The sequence below is a fragment of the Periplaneta americana genome, chromosome 10, assembly GCF_040183065.1.
Source record: "Periplaneta americana isolate PAMFEO1 chromosome 10, P.americana_PAMFEO1_priV1, whole genome shotgun sequence".
NCBI classification, from domain to species: Eukaryota; Metazoa; Arthropoda; class Insecta; order Blattodea; family Blattidae; genus Periplaneta; species Periplaneta americana.
The window spans coordinates 145409594-145426101 of NC_091126.1; the positions used below are offsets into that span (position 1 = coordinate 145409594).

General features: G+C 37.7%; 1 protein-coding gene across 1 annotated transcript in view; it reads left to right on the forward strand.

Annotated features, from left to right (window-relative positions):
* Positions 1–16508, forward strand: part of LOC138708072 (protein Hook homolog 3-like) — a 70310-nt gene that overhangs the window by 46589 nt on the left and 7213 nt on the right. Inside the window, exons 11-14 of the mRNA XM_069838214.1 lie at positions 3500–3678; positions 4383–4585; positions 4672–4743; positions 15152–15289. Coding sequence (XP_069694315.1) covers positions 3500–3678; positions 4383–4585; positions 4672–4743; positions 15152–15289 — 592 coding nt within the window. The remainder of the gene's footprint in view (positions 1–3499; positions 3679–4382; positions 4586–4671; positions 4744–15151; positions 15290–16508) is intronic.

Consider the following 16508-nt stretch of genomic DNA (forward strand, 5'->3'; position numbering starts at 1 on the left):
AATAAAATTTAAAACAATGATTATGAGACACTTCAGACATAATTCCTTGCGAGTTAAATATTATAGGTTATGTTTACTATATCTTATATTCCTAAATTCGCAATTATACATTATAATTAAGCATAATGTCATGTATGATACTCCGCAAATTCAATTTGTCTGATTTTAATACTACAATTGAGTAATGAATTATTGTATTTATCTACTACCTAAGAGACGAAGTAACAATCGTATGTACACTAATTTCATGACTGGTATGATAAATTTTCTGTCTTTATCAAGGAAGGTAGATGTGCTATATTAAAATCACAATATAAATTCTTTTTTATTAAACCTCAAAATAGCTTCCATTCTAAACTTAAAATGTTGATGCGAAAAGATTATGTTAACATGTAAAATTCTCTTCACATTAAAAGAACACAGTTTTGTAATTATTTCTGCAACATATTATGCAACAAGAAGTAAAGGGAACTTATGAACACATGTCACTAAATAAAACTTAGCTATGATACGCAGTAAAGTTATAATATAATAATTCACTGAGCTCCATACACTGAAATAGAAAACCCGAACATATATTATGGCCTGGTCTAGACATTGACTGTCTAGGCATTGACTGTGCCGTATTTCGAATTGTTGTGAAAAGTTGTGTAAACTGTGAAATGTTCGTTATCGGTTGTAATAACTGTAAATGGCTAAAATACAATGATTTGAATAATAATATGGGACAAGGGGACGTTTGTTGCACTGTAAATTCTAAGAAAAAGAGGTCAGAGTTATCCTTCCGAAAGATCCAGGAAGGTGAGTTTATAAAATATAATATATACTTTATGAAAATAATATATAAACCTTATGTATTTCGTATTTCAATAGTGGAAGGAAGATGTTAATTTTTCAAAAGAACACGATATCAAAAGTACAATACATTTTATCGTCTGCTAGGGAAAGAATCTGTGATGAGGCGATAGTAGCGATCCTGGTGGCTAGCAACTATCTATGGATGCATATTTCAACTGTCTACGTTTGCATATTTATTAAGTATTAAGCTTCGCAACTGTATATACTAAACTGTGGTGTCATTATGTTTCAATATGTTACCATTGGAGATACAAACTTTATCTTATATAAAATTCAAAGTGAAAGTGAAACAGTACTTAACCGTTCAGTGTCCTTGTTTTGTGAATGAATTCTTAAATTTACCGTATAAAGTATTACTTGATATTTCAATTTATAATGTATTTTTAATGATGTGTATATTCATGTATGTGGTAATATATTGAATGATCTTTCACTCACTTATTCACTTTTAAATGTGAAATTCATTTTTTAAGCGAATTGTATAATAATTTCCTTAGTCTATGGTAAAAAACGTGGAATTAGTTATAAAATCGTACTAAGAGGCAGGAAGACACAGTGAATTAAAAAAATTGGCAATAAAGTGAAGTAAAGGAAAAATAAAAACTCTTCCAAATCATAAAGTGTTCTCTATAATTTAAATCCTTAAAATCGTAACCAGTAAGGAAATAAATTTTATCTAACATTCGAGCTCTGATGACAAAATTGGCTCCTGAGAATTTGAGAACACATAAGCAACATTAATAATAAAATTGAATAGAGGATGAGGAGGAAGAGAGCATAATGACAAAAAAGAATTTGGGAATGGAAACAGTAATGTTAATAATTTGGCATTGTTTCCCCTTGCTTTCGAGGAATTAATAACTTAATTACTAGCTTCAGCATTGAATGTTATGAACACCATTCTTTATTGAAGAGCACAAATTTTAAGGTTGCTGGTAAAGTGGTACGGTATGATACATTATGCTGCTTGTTTTTCATGTTTTAAATTGTATGTGTATTCACGTTCTGTGATAAATAGCAGCAAATGTACATTACCGGTCAAAAGTTTTTGATCACTTATCACAACTATGGGTTTGTGGTTAAAACAGGGATTTCGTTTTGAATATTCTATCATATCATAATGCTAGAGAGAGAAAATATTTATTTTGTTGGTCTATTTAGTTTTTCCGATGTGTTTGTACATTGAAATAAAGTATATACAGTAAAACCTCGCCCGCTTATTATGCTGTCCCATGTAATACAGTTTTTTTGCCTGGTCCCTGCATGTTTCATATATAACGCCTTTATAAAATACCCCATTTGTTGTGCTCATTTCCTGCATAATACACTATTTTTGTGGAATATTTTCTATGTCATTTTCAGCAATATACTGTAACAACAATGAAACATTTTGGCCATTGAACTCATTGGTGCCATGTGCCATTAACCTGAAAAGTATTGGTATTCGACCCTATACCTGCGCACTTAAGCCTTCATACTGTACAATACACCTACCTCTTCTTACGCTTTCTTATTCGACTTTTTACCTGCGTGCCTACATACAGTTACAATACCCCCACCCTTTTGCTAACCCTCTCTCTCCTCACTCGGCCATAATAAAATTCTGGAAATGTTTGCTGGTCAGTTTGTTGTCCTTTAGTGTACTGAAATGTCTGTAAGTGTGATTACAATGAGTGTTAAACGAAAAGGTCTTTCTGTGTCGGAAAAATTGGAAATCTTACGAAAGTACGATGAAAACAGTACTCTTAATCAGAGACAACTCTCTGATTCATTAGGAATCCCATCATCGACATTAAGGACGGTGATAAAAAATCGCGACTCAATCTCTGCAGCTGCGACGTTGGGAGGATGTAAGCGCAGGAAAGTGAAGTGTGGTAAACATGACTTGGAGAACATGCATGCGGCAAACAACTATAAAGGAGTTTTTTTTTTTCGAAAGAATTAAGTACAGTACATATTGTAAAGTCCCGCGCCGTGGCGTCGTGGTCTAAGGCATCCTGCCTAGGACTCACGTTACGGAATGCGCGCTGGTTCGATTCCTCATGTGGGAAGAAATTTTCTCATGAAATTTCGGCCAGTGTATGGGACTGGTGCCCACCCAGCATCGTGATGCACTTGGGGAGCTACGATAGGTAGCGAAATCCGGTTGCGAATGCCAGCTATAACGGCTGGGGGGGATCATCGTGCTAACCACACGATACCTCCATTCTGGTTGGATGATCGTCCACCTCTGCTTCGGCATGTGGGCGTGAGGCCAGCAGCCGGCTGGTTGGTCTAGGCCCTTCACGGGCTGTAGCGCCACGGATTATATATTACATATTGTAAATGTCTTTGACATACAGTACAGTAATTACATAATGGAGTAATACTGTATTAACTCTCATGAACAATATATTTCAATAAAGAAAAATGTTAATGTATACTGTATATAAGTCAAAATTAGTATACCCGCCTAACATGCGGTCGCAGTTAATACGCGGTTTACACGCGGTCCCTTGAACAGCGTCTTATTGGGATTTTACTATAGTTGTTTTCATACTGATCGAAAACTTTTGACTGGTAGTGTAAGTTCATTGTTCTTCCTGTGAGCAGAAACTGCAGTACCAACAACTAATTGGATTTGCCATTTCTACTGATCTAGATTGGCGAATCAGAGGATATTGGAGCTAGAAAGTCAGGTAGAAGAGCTTCAGGAGGGTGGAGGAGTAGGGATACGACAGCGGTTGGCTGATCTGCAGGGACAGCTTCGCATTGCACAAGGCGAGAAAGAGAGACGAGTATCGCAGTTGGAAGAACGTGAAGTTTCTATTGCTGAGTACAGTAAGTTGCAAGTGTTGGGAGCAGTTTAATCTCTTAGATAACTTTTATGCTCGACCATGCCGAAATGTAGTAATTACACACCTGGTAGCAGTCCTTTAATGCATGTCATTAAAGTACACCTATTCATTAAAGTTCAGGTTTTCGATTATTCTTGGATATGCAATAGAAAGATGAGGGAAATGTCACGGAGGCTGGAAATCCAATACTGTCGCAGAAGGTTATGTTCTGTTACTATGATAATTAGCGTTAATTGTAAATAATATTCAAATAAATTCAATTTGTCATCTCGTTTTTCAATTCTAAATCAATTTCCAGGTTATACATTCTCTGCATTACATCAAGGTCAATGACATTATTGTTCCTTGGAAAAAATCAATACTTTCGCATCTGCGCACATCTCACAATTCACGAGCTATGAACAAGGTCACTTCCGATCTTCTGTCAGATACAAATAAAGTGAATACTTCTTAATAATTTCAAGTTAGAAATATGGTCGAGCATAAAAAGTCGTATGAAACTTTCCTATAATGGTAATTAAGACGCTCGTATGAAAATTATGAAGCTCGCGCTCGTTTCAGAAACAAACATACTTGCGTCTTAATTACTGTCATTATAGGCTCGTTGCATAATGTACTATTATAACATTAATGTAGGTCACAGAATTGAATAGAAACCCGTTTTTGATACTTTTTTTCCTTCCCCAGAACAAAAAGCAGCAGCATTGCAAGAAACACTAAAACGCAAGGAAGTAGAATTTCAGTCATTGGAAGAGCGATATAAGAGATATATTGAGAAAGCAAAAAGTGTTATAAAAACGTTGGATCCAAAGCAGAACCCAGGATCTGCTGAAGTGGCAGTTCTCCGCAACCAGCTGCTTGAGAAGCACAAGATTATTGAAGATCTAGAGGTTAGCTAAGAATTGGACACTGCTGTGCTTTTGCTTCTCTTTCCACTCCATTTCCATTATGTAACGTCTTTTCTTATTTCCTGCAGGAAGAGAAGGAACATGCGAAGGCATTCCGTGAAATGGAAGAAAAATTAATGGCTTCGGCATTCTACAAACTTGTAAGTTATTTGACGTTTCTTCCTTATATTACATTGGTTTACTAAATATATTCATCTAAATATATTTTAATTTGTCATGTGCAGCAATTATTCTAGCCTTTCACAAATGTTAACTTATATTGGATCTGACTAAAAATGTAGTGCTCTGACCAGTAGCGGCTCGCGGTTACAAAGGTTGGCAGTTCTGCATGAAAAATAGTGTATGTAGCAAACGCATGCTGTTTATTGCATCTAAATCGTATGACGCGTGTAATTACAGCCCCTTCTCAAAGTTGACTGTGTACCCGAAATTCTACTCCAACGATCCGTGTGCTACACCTCTCCCACCTGGTACAACTAGTCACGTAGTGGAGATGTGCCCCATATGCTTTTCTAGTTTTTTTAAGTCAAATTAACTAAATCCTTCACTTCGGTGTTTGTCCATGTATTTTCTCCTCTAAACAGAATACACGGGTGAGGGAGAAAGCGTTTTCATGAGCGCAGCAAAAAACCAATCGTTTCCATCACACATTTCGGTATTAAAATGACTAGTAGGCTACATGATTTCCTCGACTTTTTTCAGAAATTTCAATATTTAAATGTTGTATAGGACGTCCTAATTTTTTACGTTAACATGCAATTTCTCTTTTAATTTCGAAAAGGGTTGGTTGATTAGGTTTTCATTTCATTCATTTTTAATATAAAATATTTCCTTAGACACACTGACTAATCATATCACACCACCCACAGTACTATAACACACTGGAACTGTAATGGTATACAGTAGTCCAGAAGCCTATGGGTTCTAACGCAGGTCATAAAAAGATGAGGGTGTTGACGGTTGTTATGTATATTCGGAGAGAACTGCTTCGGTTGCAGCTCTAATGCAGTCTTATGGGACGGTGAAGAAAACCAGTTTTCTGCTGCCGACTACCCTATGTTGAGCTTCAGGAACTGCCGATCACAGATCCGAAAAGTACACTACAGCTAAAATTCTCGAGCAGTTCAAGGTTCCTACAGACAGTAAAATCTCGAATCGAAAAGAATGAATTGGAAAAATAAATGAAACAATGAACTAAATTACATAAAAGCACGTTTTACATTTTTAATTATTTCAGGTCCATTTAAATGGGGGTTCTGCAGCTCTGCAGTTCTTATTGTAGAGCCGCCCCTGGCTCTGACATCAGCAGCAAACTGTTACTTTACTTCGCAATAATTGACCAATTTCACAATATCCAGATATCTGTGTAGGCGCGATTTCATATGGTAACTATGGTGTTGAAGTGCTTAAAGGGAATTTTCGCACTATTTACACTTTTAGATAATAATGGTCATTAGTGATGAGATAAACTGCTCTTTTGTGATCACTCTTCGACCTGTGATTGCTCATTTATGATCACGGTGATCTTAGACAGTGAAACACTGATTGAACTGCGAACTTGTTCGAGGTGAACACTGAACATTTCATTCTTCTCCGCTCATCAGAGCGTCTCACTGCAATGTTTCAATGCTCTCGATATTTCGCACATGGTAGGAGAGGTCGAGAAAATGTTGAGGTTATGTGTTTGTACTTCACAGAAGTCAAGTGTAAGCACAATACTGAGATGTAAATATAGGCATTTCATCATTTTAAAAACAGATTAAAGGTTTGAAAGTCAGTATTTATATACTGGGTGTTCATTTCAAAGTGTGTCATGATGTCACTGTTGTGAGTCAGCAATTTGAAGCGAGTTTCAGCTTTTATGTCAGAGAAGTTGCCTATTAATCAAGGCGTTCAATCTGAACTTGAGAACATGTACAGTATGACTTGAACGTCATAGCAACAGATGGCAGTCTGTACGGTCTGTGTGCTACCATAACCTCTTTCGAACTGTGTTTTGCTCGGGAAAGTCGTAAGCAGGGTATTTGTTATCATTGTTGCGTACGGCAACATTCCACAACACAAATCAAATGCTCCGTGTCCATGTTGACATTCGAAGTTAATGTCAACAAATACTGTACGTAAGTAATCGTCTTAACCCTCTCCCCATATCCCGACAGTAAGAAAAAAACTCACCCCAGTACGTGTTTCCAAACAGTTCACATTCCTGCCACTACTGGAGTTACCGTACTTATCGGTAAGTACTCTTCAGAATGAACGTCGTACTTGCTAGGCAACTTCTCTGGCACATAAGTAATACGCCTCTGTGGAAGTGTAGGAAGATTGAATTGTCTAGGCTCATCGGCTAGCCACATGACGTCATACAGCAAGCCATGACACACTTTGAACTGAACATGCAGTATATACCTATATTATTTATTGATTTATTTATTCATTTAATCGTAAACAAACTGAACATCTGTCGTCTGGTTACCCAATATGATGATTGTCCATTTGATCTTGTCCAGTATTCCTGAAGTGAAATATTGTATAGGAAAAAACGGAAAATTATTAATTTTGATATAATTCACACATCATTCAGAAGATGAAGGAAACATTATTTTCTAAATCATGTCATATTTGGTAAAATTTTGTTATTGTTGTAATTTAACTAGCTGAATAGTGCAGCCAATTAACGTCACTGCTTAAAATAATGCAATCAATTCATTCATTCATTGTGTTCTGCCCAAGGACAGGTCTTTCACTGCAAACCTAGCATTCTCAAGTCTTTCCTATTTTCTGCCTTCCTCTTTGTCTCCTCATATGATCCATATATCTTAATGTCGGCTATCATCTGATATCTTCTTCTGCCCCGATCTCTTCTCCTGTTTACCATTCCTTCCAGTGCATCCTTCAGTAAGCAGGGAATCAATTAAGCAATGTAAAATCCTGCCAGATTTTCGGCTGTCGGTTGACAATAGTATATTTTTCGGTTTTAAGAAATTGAAATCGGCCTGAAATCTACTGAGTTGGCGACATTGAATGCATTGTTAAAATTGGGTGCTCACATTTCGCGAGCGTAGTTGTTCCCGGTGTTGTTATTGGGTATCATAAGCACAGCAGCGCAGCGCACGCAGTGAGAAAAGAACATTAAGGGCCGATTATATAAACCATTTAATCTTAGATCAGAGGTTAAATTGATCCTCGTTCTAGCTGAACTTGGAATTTTGTGTTGTATAAAGTCTAATCTGAGATTAATTTGTCTTAACTAAAGTCAACTTTGACTGAAGAAATTTCTCCGATTAAGTTAGATGATCCAAGTTCAGTTATTTCTTTTCTGTGTGAAATATACAAGTGGCAGATTGTGCAAAAAGAATAACGATTGTTATTAATATTAATAGATATGGTAGGTACATTTATATATATATATATTTTTTTTCAAATTCCTGCCTTAATACACAAACATTCTTACATTTTTATAAGACTTTATCGTGTTCAGCAGTATCAAATAACATAACCTGTAATATTATATTATGTTTATAACAACCATTAATTATTAATGGATATGATAGGTACATTAATAAATTTTCAATTAGCTGTATTACTAAATGAAAATTGTCGTTTTATAAAGCTTTATTATGTTTAGCAGTATCAAACACCATAACATGATAACAATTTGAAGAACAGTCAACCTTCTTCTTATTGTCCGCCATTATTTACAATGAACAAAACAAACCAGTGTCTCCAACAGAGTGTATGGAAAGTCGCCAAAAAGTAGTTGGAAAGTCACTACATTTCTCATTATCAACAAAGAAAGATAAAATTTTGTCACTATGGGGTGCTAAAAAGGTCGCTAATTTCCTATTTAAGCAATATAAAAGTTAAAAGAAATTGTAGTTGAGAAAGAGTTAAAGTCGCTAAATTGGCAACACTGAACAAACCTGTACAACATGGCCCGCGCATCACATACTTTACTTGTTTATGTGATGTTGCCAAATCCTTTTCATGTGAACTTTGAGCGTATTCCGAATCTCACCAGTGAGCAATCCGATGGCATCACGGTGTTCCGAATTCCACCGATGACGTCATTGATGCTTCACCGGTGTCGCACCAGTGCCATCAACTTGCAGAGGTGGTGGCAGTCTCCATCAGCTGCCATCAGTGAATCTGATTGGTTCTTGTATAGGGCGGGAATTAGCAGACGAATAACATCGTGCACTGTTGTGTCATGGCGGTGTGTTCTGCTTTGGTTTTGCTGTATTGTTTGTAATGAGTACAACGTAAAAACAATATGTTAATGGCTTATAAGCGAACATGTCAACGGACCAGTTATTACTACCGGTTCAAGAAATAAATTGTTTATGCTATCTTTTCTTTGAATGAGATGGCAGTACGAAAATTTCGCAAAATTTTGCTAGCGTAGCACAGACAACAACTTGTATAGTCGCCATGACAGCCATCGATCCTTCCAGCAGTTTTGTTCCTTATTTCGCTGCAACGTGACGTCACTGATGCCACCGGACCGGTGAGATTCGGAATACGCTGTTTGATTGCATTTGAACCAAGGTAATTTGATCGCCGAAAAGTTTTGTACAATAGAAGAAGTGTCTGAACTCGGTACACTTTCCGATCTTCGATCAAAATTGATCTTTAGTCATGGAGTTTTATACAATTGGGCCTAACTGTCTCAGGTGGTGAGCAGTTTAGCCCTCGAACTGTGATCACTGTTTTAAAGAGCTGTTTAATTGCAGGTGTGTTCGTGATTTTTCTATCACTGTGATAAAATCACAGGTCAGTGATTTTCTGATCATCACTAATTGTCATGCATCACACTTCTAAGACAACACTTAGGACCTTCAACACAACTGAGGTGGTAGACACATTCACCCATTGATCCACAGCTGCACTCGGGCGTGGGTCTCATCTCTGCTTGAGCTAATTGCCTGGTTGAGTTTTTTTTCGAGAGTTTCTCCTAGTTTCACTATGTTTTGCACAGTTATCATTCGTTTCTTAGATACTTCAAACAATGACAGAATAAAGGACTTGCATAAAAATTCTTCTGTCATGATACTGTATACCAGAGGTCTGCATCGGACGTTTTCGCTCGAGCGCCAATTAGTTCATAGCATAATCCGATAGGTAGCGCACATGCATGATGGGTAAAATTGTCGCGAGCGATAGATCCTCGAACAATATAAGCTGAGTGTTAGACATTTGTTCTTGTTACAGTGATTAACTGTGTAGTAACATCATAGATGTTTATCATTTCAAAACTTTGCAGTGTTTAACTAACCTCCATAGTACAACCACATTCTATTATATACAGTCACGAAGTTGAGTTTTGAGGGTGCTAGAAACAACAGACTGTGACGGTACTATTTTGCATTGCCTGTAATGAGGCGATATTAGCGATCCTATTGGTGAGCAACTATCTAATGTTTGCATATTTACTACGTATTGAGCTTCGCGACTGTATATACTAGACTGTGGTACAACTACAAAACTTGCTTTAAAATGTAATATAAATGTTGTAGGTAAATGTTCCCCCCCCCCACCCCACACAGGAGTGATTTTGTTTTTGCCACATCTGATAGATGTTGTTGGATGTACATAAATGTAATTATTATAAATGGAGAACAGAATCACGATAATGCAAGAACCGTATCAAGTTTTCTAGTAATAATAATAATAATAATAATAATAATAATAATAATAATCTTTAATAATTAGTGTATCAATCTTTCCGTCTGTAACAGTTGTTCCGCATGATTATTAGTTTTATTATATTTTCTGTGATGTTATCTCTGTACTAATATTGTTATTAATCTACTGCTATAATATCAATAATATTTTGTAAAACGTTTCTGCATTGTCGCAGTATATAGGCGGAACACTATGTATGGACTTATCATATTATATAATATGTGGTACATCAAATATTGAATAATTATTAATTAGCAATAATAACTGTATATCGAAGTTTTTCGTACTATTTTATTTATAACTTCATGTTACTCTTTTGGTATGTTCCATTAAACGTTTGTCGTAGACACAGAAAATAAAGCCTTATTTTTACCGTGTGAGCAAAACACAAATATATCTTATCTGTCGCCTTCCATACAAGATAACACATGTCGGTGAGATGACCTTGTACTGTGCTTCTATTTATTACGAGCGTATCACGACTGATCTTATCTCGCTCGAGGGCGCTACATTCGACTGAGTTCAAGCAAGCGATTTAACTCCAATGCAGTACTCTGCTGTATACCCAAGAACATTTTTGGTGCTGTGGTTTTACAGTTTTTTGACTTTGCTTAATGGTCCTCCTCTCCAAATATCCCATAAGAAATGTATCCTGTTGGATTTTGATTCCAGTTTCCCAAAATCCTCAATAAAAAATGGCTTGTTCCTCTGTAGACATCTCATATTTCTTCTGGCAGCAATTGGCTTAAATGTTTTGCTGCTAACCTGTCAGAAATATGGTCATTCCTAAATGACTGACTGCTAGCCTGTATCTAACATTTTATAGCACTGTATACGCCTCTATTATTAATACCTTATATTCATACTCCATTGACAAAAATAAATAGTAATACTGTATTTCTTTCACCATTTTCCTGACCTACTTGTGTGAGCTTTGCCATAATTTCGTCGTCGCTTCCTAGATTATTCTTTCATAGTTTGTTAAACCATTTCTGTTTTCTACCTTTCTGTATGTAATTCATTTTCACTGATACTTTCAACATCAGAAATGTTATATTCGCTTCCATTAGGCGAAAGATAGGATAGAGCAGAACATTCATCGGACAACACGAACACACTTGCAGTTACCTTCACCAGTCCTCGAACCACAATAGTGAGATGGAAGACGAACGCAATTGAATAATACCTCTCTATTGCTATTTATTGGGAGTAGAGGCATAATATTGCGATGGTTGGTAGAAACACTGCCAAAGAACGCATATAGCCATTTTATGGATAAACGCCATAATTCGAATTATGCCCTTCCAGCCAACCCCTCAATTGTACTAAACTGAAAGCATTTATGGCCATTGGCTTGGTGCTAACATCTCGCACGTCCACACCTGTGGAGTAATGGTCAGCGCATCTGGCCGCGAAACCAGGTGGCCCGGGTTCGAATCCTGGTCGGGGCAAGTTACCCGGTTGAGGTTTTTTCCGGGGTTTTCCCTCAACCCAATACGAGCAAATGCTGGGTAACTTTCGGTGCTGGACCCTGGACTCATTTCACCGGCATTATCACCTTCATTTCATTCAGACGCTAAATAACCTAGATGTTGATACAGCATCGTAAAACAACCCAATAAAAAAACATCTCGCACCTCCACTCCATTCACTTTGTAAGCGGCCACTACTGTTTCCCGCACATTCAGCCTTGAGCGTAAAGGACTTTGTGTTGCATTGGAGACATGTTATTTTTAAATAATTCTACATCGTGATAAATATCCATGAGATGGTCCACACCTGTGGAGTAACGGGCAGCGCGTCTGGCCGCGAAACCAGATGGCCCGGGTTCGAATCCCGGTTGGGGCAAGTTACCTGGTTGAGGTTTTTCCGGGGTTTTCCCTCAACCCAATACGAGCAAATGCTGGGTAACTTTCGGTGCTGGACCCCGGACTCATTTCACCGCCATTATCACCTTCATATCATTCAGACGCTAAATAACCTAGATGTTGATACAGCGTCGTAAAATAACCCAATAAAATAAATCCATGAGATGAATATGCTGTGAAATTTTAAAGTCCTGATTATTTTGTCTACAAATAAGGGTGCGCCATTAAGCGATGATTACACGATGAAATACGGTATTTTTTAATTTAGTACATATGTTAACTTTCTTCTTCTTCTGCTTCAAGCTGTAGGCTTTAAGCCTATTGCGGCTCCTTTATTTCTTGTATCCACCTTTTTGATAGTCGGCCGATACTTCTTTTTCCAGTGGGTACATAGTCAGTGGTGGTCAGCGCATCTGGCCGCGAAACCAGGTGGCCCGGGTTCGAATCCTGGTCGGGGCAAGTTACCTGCTTGAGGTTTTTTCCGGGGTTTTCCCTCAACAACCCAATATGAGCAAATGAAGGGTAACTTTCGGTGCTGGACCCCGGACTCATTTCACCGGCATTATCACCTTCATTTCATTCAGACGCTAAATAACCTAGATGTTGATACAGCATCGTAAAATAACCCAATAAAATAAAATAAAAAAATACATAGCGGTTATTTTCGGAATTCTATCTTGACTCATGTGTTGTACGTGTTCCCACCATTTCTGTTTATACACATCTACAGTTTCTAACAGGGTGTTAACTTTTAGACTGTTTCTTATTTCCTCATTCCTGATGTGATCCAATCGAGTTACTCCTGCTACACTTCGAAGAAATCGCATTTCAGCTGCTTGTAGTCGGCTTCTATCTTTCTCTTTTAAGGTCCAAGTTTCACTCGCATATAAGCCCGTTGATATTGCCATATCTTTATATAGTTTAATCTGTGTATCTTTCCTTGTTTTATTTCGGAGTGTTCTTCTAATGGTCCCACATATATTATTAAATTTGGAAATTTTATAATCACTATCTTTTTCATGAGTATATGATAGATGGCAGCCATGGAAGTTAAAAGTATTAACTTGTTTTATAATATAGTCTTCCACTACTACCTTTGATCTCACCACCTTTTTGCCCATAAATGCCATTACTTTTGTTTTTTCTGTCGAAATAGTTAGATTAATATCTTTCGTAATGTTATATAATTCAAATAGTCCCCTTTGTAACGTATCCTCGTCACTAGCTAATATGACTTGATCATCAGCAAAGAGGAAGTTTGTTAAGAATTTTTTTTTTTTTTTTTAACCTTTTCTGGTATGTTAAACGTCTGCATTTGCAACTTAAATTTCCTCATTGCTTCGTCAAGATAAAGATTAAAAAGTGTTGGCGACAAACTGCAGCCCTGTCTTACTCCTAAATTTACTGTCTCATAATACAGTTTTCCTTCTTTGGATTTATAGCATATGGTGGAGTTTTCATACATAATTTTAACTTTCTTTTTACGTAAAATCCGAGTTCTAGTAATTAAAATGCGTGTAGGATGGTGTATTCTTGAGTATGCATGATATGTACAGTAGCGTGCAAATTAATCCGAACAACGTAATTACTTATGCAAAAACACTCAAACGGGATAAAAAAGGGATCTAAGACATACCTAAGTAATCTATGTGGCCTCCCTTGTTCCTAATAACAGCTCTGAGACGATTTGGCATGGATTCCACTAATTTCCCACAAATATTCTTCATTTCTTCATCGCGAAACCATACACCAATGAGGGCAGAAATCATCTTCTCCTTTGTAGAACAATCCATTTTTTGCATTCTTCTTTTGCAAATTGACCACAAGTTCTCAATGGGGTTGATGACGGGTGAGTTGCCTGGCCAGGGGAGTACCTGAATATTCTTCTTGTTAAAGAATTCTGTAGTTTTTCGAGATGTATGGCATGGTGCCAGGTGTTGTTGGAACACACCTCTGCCATCCGGAAATGATTTTTGCAGCTGGGATACGATTCTGATTTCCAATAAGTGAATATATTTGTCAGAATTCATCATTCCCTTGATAGGTATTAATGCTCCAGGCCCTTCATGTGTAAAACAACCCCAAAACATTACTTCAGGGGGGTATTTGGGTGCTTGTTGGAGATGAGCTGCTGTTACTTTTTCGGATCCTTTCCGTACATAAGAAACACGGTGGCCGTGGACCTCGAAATGAGACTCATCGGAAAAAAGTACATTCTTCCAGTCATTCACTGTCCAGTGTTGATGTAATTTTGCCCACATTAAGCGTTTTTTGCACATAACAGGGGTTAGCAGTTGCTTCTTAATAGGCTTACGAGCCCTTCGTCCAGCTTCCAAAAGCCTACACCGCACTGTTGTGATGTGAATATTCGCCCCAGTGGTAGCCATTAACTCGCGGGTTAAGTCGAGAGCAGTTAGTCTAGGATTTAATTTACTTTTCCTGACAATTAAACGATCATCTGCAGGTGAAGTCTTCCTTTTTCGGCCACAGTTTCCTTTTTTCTGGGGTGTGATGGATCCAGTCTCCCTGTATCGTTTTATGCTCGAATTAACAGTAGCCACACCGATGTGACATTCTGCAGCAATTTGCCTCTGTGTCATAGAAGAATGCTCTGCTAATGTTATAATTTTAGACCGTTTTTGTGGAGTTGTATCCATTTGTGAAGACGACAGAATGTACACAGGATTGCAGTATTAAGTCTTCAACACAACTGAAATGCTTATAAGTACAAAACGACAGGCAAAAGTCACATATTATAAAAAAAAATAATGACAGACCTTCAACAATGGAATTACACATACTACAGATGTCAATTAAAGCGGTATGAGCAGCTGTGAGGCCAACAATGACAGAAAATGTAAAAATATGTCGTGTTGTTCGGATTAATTTGCACGCTACTGTATTGCAATCAGAACATAGCCTCCTTTTAAAGCATAGCTTCCTTAACTCTTCCACATCTTCCAGAGACAATTGAAATATCGACAACTTTTCTGTTCAGGGTTTGATTCGACAGCGTGAGGCAGTGGACCAACGTTTGGCTGTGATCAGCTCCGGACAGGGGCAGTCATTCCTTGCCCGCCAGCGCCAGGCGACAGGTCGCAGAGTGCCACAGCACCAGCACTACGACTCCAGATAGGCAAGTTGCTATGAACAGATGGCAGACTTGTCTTCTTTGACTGCAATTGCTTACTAGCAGCCAGCCATGGCAACTTCACACGATACCTGAAACTTATTTCTTGTAACTGGCCAAGTGTATCAAAACATAAATGTGAAAGAGTTGGCGAAATGCAACATTACTTTTGCTGCACTGTCTCAGAAATTTACAAGGTATCAAAGTGCTTTAAAAGGAAAGAGTAAACTATTTTAATTCTGTCTGTGATAACTTGTGTATCCACAAATTATACTTGAGTTTTAATTTTGCTTTGTTCTCTATATTGATTGTTCTAGTCATCATGGACATAACCATATGTACATTGCACAGTGAGTGAGAAAGCAATTCTAGCAGAACTTCTCTCGTCCACACCTGTATAGTAACGGCTAACGCGTCTGGCCACGAAACCAGGTGGCCCGGGTTCGATTCTCGGTTGGGGCAAGTTACCTGGTTGAGGTTTTTTCCGGGGTTTTCCCTCAACCCAATATGAGCAAATGCTGGGTAACTTTCGGTGTTGGACCCTGGACTCATTTCACCGGCATTATCACCTTCATCTCATTCAGAGGCTAAATAACCTAGATGTTGATAAAACGTCGTAAAATAACCTACTAAAAAAAAAGACCTTCTCTTATCAGATCTTTATTAAATTTTGTACAGAAGTTACAGGTACCATATACTGCATTTCTTGCGTACAAACTCTGATTGCGTTTCGAAACTGTCCCTTTATAAGGGTTGCATTTAGACAAAATTAATAACTTCTCTCTTATGTAACTTTGTACAGGAGTTACAGAAAAAAGAATATATCTTAGGCGCGACAGCCCATGAAGGGCCCAGCCGATCAGCGTCATGTCCACATGCCTCAGCAGAGGTGAATGATCATTCTACTAGAACAGAGGTATTGTGTGATTAATGCTATTATCCTCCCAGCCTTTATAGCTGGCTTATGAAACTGGATTTTGCTACCTACCGTAGCTCCCCAAATTCATCATGATGCTGGGTGGGCACTAGTTCCATACACTGGCCGAAATTTCATGAAAAGTTTTCTTCCCCAAGAGGATTCACACCAGTGCACATTCTGTAATGCTAGCCCTGGGCATGATGCCTTAAACCACGACACTGGCACAGGACAGGAATTACAGATAGTATATATTTTTGTGTTCAAAATCTGATTAAGTTTGTACGAGGGGAACTACCCATTTATAGG